Raw genomic sequence first — 6,169 nt, forward strand, 5'->3', positions numbered from 1 at the left:
CACCTTGTGGCCACCCACTAGCCCACGCTTTCTCCTTAGAGACCCCCACAGGCCAGGTGCCTGTACAGGGGCCATGCTTGCCCAGGAAGGTGTCTCCCTACCACACACAGCCACCGGGAGGGGAAGTCTGGGGGCTCCTCCCCTGTCTTGCCTGGCTCAGGGCGGCAGGGGGCTGAGACGGCAGTGAAGTCTGGGGACCAGTCCTGCCACCCACTCTTGTGCTCCGAGTGAGTCAGTCTTCCCAGTAGAGGTGTGGCACTCAGGGTCACCTAGGTCCTGCTTCTGCCAGGAGGGGCCCTGATCCAGACTGGGACCCTAAGGTCTGTGCCCTGGGCTAGGAAGGCTCTGGAAAGCCTTCGGTGGGGAGTGGGAGGGGTGGGGCGTGTGCGGCTCTGTGGCGCCTTGTGGCTGCTGGGGCAGGGGGCTGTCAGCTTGTCATCAAGGGCACCCAACCTGGGGAGGAGCAGGAAGCTCGTGTTATTAGCAAATTGGACCTTGGAGATTGGCGGGGTGGGGGCAGGGCGGGTTAACTGTTGGTGACCCCGCCCAGGTCCCCCAACTACGTAGGACCCTCCGGGCAGGGGTAGGGGGCAGGGCTGTTCTTAAAGGAGGAGAAGGGAGGGCCCGGGGGAGTGGAGATGCAGCTCCTCCCCAACCAGCCCCCACCCAACTGTGGGTCAGTGGGGAGGGTCCCTGGTCCCCGCCCCGTCATGGGCGCCTCTGGGGCGGCCTGGGGGCGGCCTCGGCTGACGGATCATCAGTGCGTGAGCCCTCCCCCTTGGAGCCCGTGAGGTTTGGGAGGGAGCAGAGGATTTATTTGGCGGGTGGAGCGTGGAGGGCAGTGTTCAGAGAGGAGGCCGGGCTGGTGTGGCCAGGGCAGACCCGCTCTGCTGTGGGGGCTGTGGGTACTGCTGGGACAGGACCCTTCCAAGCCACGCCGTCTCTGCGCAGACATGCAAGGGTGCCCCGGGGCCTCGCCCAAACGCGGGGTCTCCGGGCACCCAGCAATTCAGCAGCCGCGCCCCTGAGCAGACCAGACTCTGGGTCTCCGCACTGCACTGAGCACAGGCCACTGTCCGTGTTGGGAGCCACAGACCATGAGGGGCTGGGCGTGGGCTGCGATGGTGGCCCTCCTCTGGCCACAGCTTGCACTCCTTGGGGGTGTCGGGGCCCGGCGGGAGCCCAAGCGGCCACGGCAGCTCAGCCCGAGCACCATGCCCCTCAATGCCACCATCCGCAACAGCCAGGAGCCACTCGGCCTTCCCAAGGTAGGCACAGGCTGGGCGCACGTGGCCTCCAAGGGGCGCTGGCCGCTGCTGCGGCACCCCTTCCTGCAGTCCTGTCAGGCTCGGAAGCAGCTTCAGGCAGAGAGCCCCCTCCTCCCCTGCAGCCTGGGGGAGGGGGACTTCCCAGCAGGGCTGCATTAACCCTTTGAAGCCCTAGGCCTGGCATGCCTGGAGCAACCTGCTGCAGAAGGTGGTGGCCATAGGTGTGATTGTGAATGTGGTGGAGGTGGGAGGGGCCCCAGGCAGCTTTGGAAGTGGGTCACCAGACCTGCCCTGGGGAATCTGAGACTGCAGAGGCCTCTGCCAGCCCGACTCTTGCTTCCTGGGGGTCCTTAAGCTGACTCCGCCAAACTCACCCCCGAGGGAGGCACCCTGGCTGTGGCCTAGCGTCCATCTCTTGGGCACCCACCCGCTCAGCTCTCGGTCTCTCCGAGACAAGAGACTATGTCTGTCCCAACCCTGGGCCTCTTGGGCCAGGGTCTTCTGAGGGGATATTGGCACTGACTCCAGTAGTGCAGGCCTCAGGGAGCCTGGCAGGCCCCCACCAGTCCGGGCGGCCTTTGATCCTGCCTGCACTGCCTCCCAGGGCTTCTCCGTGGCTGCCTGCCCTGCCTCTCGGCCCACACAGCCCACTGGGCCTTAGGCCATGTTTTCCAGATGGGCAGGCCGAGGAGGGTCGGGGCTTCAGACAGCAGTGGAGTCCTTGGGCCTGGTCTCCAGGCTGGCACCTCAGGGAGGGGCGGGGGCTCCCACCTGGGTCCATGAGCAGCAAGTCCCCAGCCCCGCCCTTCCCTGGAGGACTGCCTCGCTAGGTCTCTCTGAGGAGGGTGCTCCAGGCCATGTGAAGTTGGGGTGCTCCAGGCCGGAACTTCCAAGCATGGGGACCAGTTCTTCCCACCGTGGTGTGGGCCGTCCTTTGCCTGCCCCCCACAGCTTTGGCCCTCCAGGCCCCTGGGCCCTCCTGGGTGCTAAGGAGCAGGGCTAGCAGGAGCTCCCTACCCCTCAGCCAGGGCCCAGGCCAGGCCAGGACCCTGGGACTATGGGAGGGTCTTCCTGGGCAGATTCAGAGCCACAGGAGCCTGGTCAGGAAGGCTGGTCCAGCCCCGCCTGTGGGGCATCCGGCGATGCTGCTCTATGCCTGGGACAGTCAGGCACTTCCCTTGGCTGGGGCAGTATACTAGCCCCTACAACCCCACCCCTATAGCCGCCTGAGGCCCCGGCGCCTGAGTTCTCAGATGCCCATATGACATGGCTGAATTTTGTGCGACGGCCGGATGATGTGGCAAAGAAACGATGCCGTGCCAGGGACAAGAAGTCGGTGAGTCCCGGCCCAGCACTGCCTTCCTGGCCCCAACCCTTCCAGACCCTCTGGGGTCTGCTCAGTGCTCCCCTACCCCTCACTTTCTCCTCTGCCTGCCCCCAGGGAGTCCTCTCGGGCCCCCCAGGACCTCCTGGGCCGCCTGGCCCCCCGGGGCCCCCCGGGGCTGAAATCACCCAGGAGGTTCTTCTTCGGGAGTTTCAGGAGATGCTGAAAGGTGAGGCCATTGCTGCCCCTCCCCTCCCCCACTCAGAGCCTGGGGGGCCAGACCCCCACCATGACCTGAACTGACCTCATGCTGGCCCACGCTGGCCACCTGTGCCTTGTCCCCACAGAGGCCACTGAGCGTCGGTTCTCAGGGCCGCTGGGCCTGCTGCTGCCTGAGGGGGCAGGTGGGCAGCTGGTGGCCGAGGCCTTTCATTGCCGGCTGAAGGGCCCTCTGCTGGCAGACAAGAAGACGCTGGTGGAGCTGCAGGGCTTCCAGGCTGTAAGTGGGAGAGCTGTGGGGGGTGGGGGGTGACTGCGGGACCAGGGGGCAGCTAGGATGGGAGGGCCCGAGTGGAGTCCAGGGTGGTGGTATGGGCGCGCCAGGCATGGAAGGTGAGAGGCCCGAATCAGAGTTAGGGGCACTGTTTACGAAGACTCCCCCTTATGCCAGGACCAGGAGCAGAGTCCAGGAGATAACCAGAAGGCAGATGACCCCCCTGTGGGTCACCCATGGACACCCCAGCAGGCCTCTTCTGCCTCCTCATGAGAGTGAAGGCTGAGGGACAGGCGTATGGGGTGAGAGGCCTGGAGCCCAGGAGCCGAGGGACTGGGATGTGGGGTGTTGTCCCGGCCTAGAGCCAGAGGGATTGAGGTGTAGGGTGAGGGCCAGGCCTGGAGCTGTGCTAATGCCCTTCCCTCACAGCCCGCAGCCCAGGGTGCCTTCCTGCGAGGCTCAGGCCTGAGCCTGGCCTCGGGGCGCTTCACAGCCCCTGTGTCCGCCATCTTCCAGTTTTCTGCCAGCCTGCACATGGGTGAGCGGGAGGGGCAGGTGGCAGGGGGCAGGGGGTTCTACTCGAGGGGTCCTGCTTGGGGAGGTGGGACAGGGTATGAGGGGTCCTGCTGGGGGTGAGGATGGGGCATGGGGGTCCACCTCGAGGGGATCCTGCTCAGGGAGGTGGGGGTGGGATGGGGGGATCCCAGACAGGACGCAGGGGTCCTCCTTGGTCTGCTCTGCCCCTGGCCTCATGCCAACCCTCCCCAACCGGGGCAATCACTCCTGAGGTGGGTCCCAGGCACTATGTCCTAAAGCCCCTTCCCCAGCGCCCCCCCCCCCGCCACCTGCATTCCTCCCCGGGGGGCCGCTGCAGACCGGGCCATCTCCGCAGACCTCAGTGAGCTAAGGGGCAGGTCCCAGCTGAGGGCGCGAGACACGGTCCGCTTGCTCATCTGCATTGATTCCCTGTGCCACCGCCACACGTGAGTGACGCTGCCTGAGCACTGAGGCCTCCTGGACCAGGCACTGGGGCAGGTTTAGCCCTCAGGGTGGGAGCCTGGGGCAGGGTTGATCCCACGGGGTGGGAGGTGTGGGCCTGGGACAGGGTGGGGCCTTCAGAGTAGGGGTTCGGGACCAGGGCAGGTTCAGCCCCTTGAGGATGGTCCAGGTCCAGGGTGGTTGCCGTGTCCTCACCTGCGCTGCTCTGGGGTCCTGTCCAGGTCCCTGGAGGCGATCTCGGGCCTAGAGAGCAACAGCAGGGTTCTCACTGTGCACGTGCAGGGGCTGCTGCAGCTGCAGGTGAGTGGGAGAGGGTCCTGAGGCCCAGGGTAGGGGCCATTCTCCCCAGCGCCTGTGTGCTTGGGCCCTTTGGCTGCTGGTCCCCCGTCTCACGCCCAGCATAGCAGTGTCCTGCGTGGGGCATTGCTGGTGGGTGTGTTCTTAGGCACAAGCTGGTTTCCCATCTGGGTGGGGGTAGCTGCTTGGCCACCCAGCACCTGTGACGTTTATGGGGGGTCACCCCCAGGCTGGGCAGTCGGCCTCCGTCTTCGTGGACAATGGCTCTGGGGCCACCCTCACCATCCAGAGCAGCTCCAGTTTCTCGGGACTGCTCCTGGGCATGTGAGACCAGAAGTGCGGCCAGAGGAAGAGAAGCCACCACCCTGCTGTCCTCTGTCCATGCCTGTGGTCCTGAAAATAAAGAGTGAGGGGCTTGAGCCCCCATCACCCTCAGTGTTGCCTGGTCATTGCTTGGCAGAGGTGGGGCCAGACGATTGGGGCATGATGGGAGTGTTATCCATGCTCGGCCCAGACTTGGCGTCAGCCCTGCAGAGGGGCCCACAGAGCAGCACCCCTACACTCATTCACACTGCATCCTCTGGATGCACATGGCCATGGGGGGGCCTGGGGACCTGCTTGTCCAGCGACCACACTGTCTTCTGGAGCTGGTTTGTCGCCAGGCTCCGGCCAAGGACATGGTGCCGCCCACAGTCCCCTGAGCCTGAGAGCCCCTCCCCCCAGGGCGAGCACTGGAGGCCGCAGGGGTTGCTAGCAGAAAACTGGCCTGATGCAACCCACTGCTCCCATACCGGGGGTGCAGAGGGTAGGGGGTGTCCGTACCTGAGGGGCAGGGGATGGTGGTGTGCCCATATCTGGGGTGCAGATGGCAAGTTTGGGGGTCCACTTGTATGTAGGGAACAGAGGGCAATGGGTGGGCCCTTGGAAGGATTGGGGTCTGGAGCCCAGCGTGCCAGGCCTGCAGCTCGGAGGATCACACCTACTGGTGGGAGACAGGTGTGGACAGCAGGTGTGTGTGCCTGGCTGTTTGTGAGGGGCTGGGTTGGGAAGGGGTTGCAGGCCCCTGCAGCAGGCATGTGCAGACCCAAAGCCTCAAAGTCCTGTGAGTTTGTACCTCTGCCCCCCTCTCCTCCACCCCCTCCTGGCTCCAGCAAACCCAGACAAAGAATGTAAATTGGCCATGGGAAGTGCAGTGGTCTCCAGCCGCTGAGATAGCATCTTTGGTTGGCACCTGAGCTCCCAGCCAGGCGGCTGTGGGCTTGGGGGGACCCCAAGGGTGGAGGCAGAGCTAGACTCAGTGGTAGGAGGGCCTAGAAAACTTGTTTCCAAGGCTGATGGGGGCTCCCTTCAGGGGCCAGGGCCGGAGGGGGCAGGAAGATGCTGGAAGACAAGCTGGAGCCATTATTCACCCCCTACACCTGCTGGGGGCACAGGAGGGCCCTCCCTGAAGCAGCAGCTGGGTAATGGGGCTGCTGACAGAGCCAAGCCTGGGCACTTGTCCATATAGCTGATGGGCTTGCCTGCTGACCCTTCCCTGCTCCCTCCCTCCACGTCAGGGATGGGACGGGGTGCCTGGAGGGTTTTTTTTCATAGCGAAGACTGCTACCCCCTGGTCTGAATGGGGGTGTTCTGGCAACCTCCGAGGATTAGGATCCTCATGGAGGAGGTGGGCGGAAGGGACACACAGGGGAGGACGAGGCTGGGGAAGGGGCGATGGCCCTGCCACTCCCAATTTCAGTGTCCCGGTGTGACCACAGGTGCCCAGGCCAGATGGAGGAGTCGGGCATA

At 65.0% G+C, this 6,169-nt stretch overlaps 1 protein-coding gene across 1 annotated transcript; it reads left to right on the top strand.

Moving 5' to 3' along the window:
- Window positions 1-1,097: 1,097 nt before the first annotated feature.
- On the top strand, window positions 1,098-4,709 carry C1QTNF12 (C1q and TNF related 12). Its single transcript, XM_004384347.1, has 9 exons — window positions 1,098-1,268; window positions 2,234-2,251; window positions 2,500-2,608; window positions 2,732-2,821; window positions 2,940-3,091; window positions 3,515-3,623; window positions 3,978-4,068; window positions 4,306-4,384; window positions 4,611-4,709. The coding sequence occupies exons 1-9, from the start codon at window positions 1,098-1,100 to the stop codon at window positions 4,707-4,709; spliced, it is 918 nt and encodes a 305-aa protein (XP_004384404.1).
- The last annotated feature ends 1,460 nt before the right edge of the window (window positions 4,710-6,169 follow it).

Source organism: Trichechus manatus, unplaced genomic scaffold (genome assembly GCF_000243295.1).
Source record: "Trichechus manatus latirostris isolate Lorelei unplaced genomic scaffold, TriManLat1.0 scaffold00122, whole genome shotgun sequence".
Taxonomy (NCBI): domain Eukaryota; kingdom Metazoa; phylum Chordata; class Mammalia; order Sirenia; family Trichechidae; genus Trichechus; species Trichechus manatus.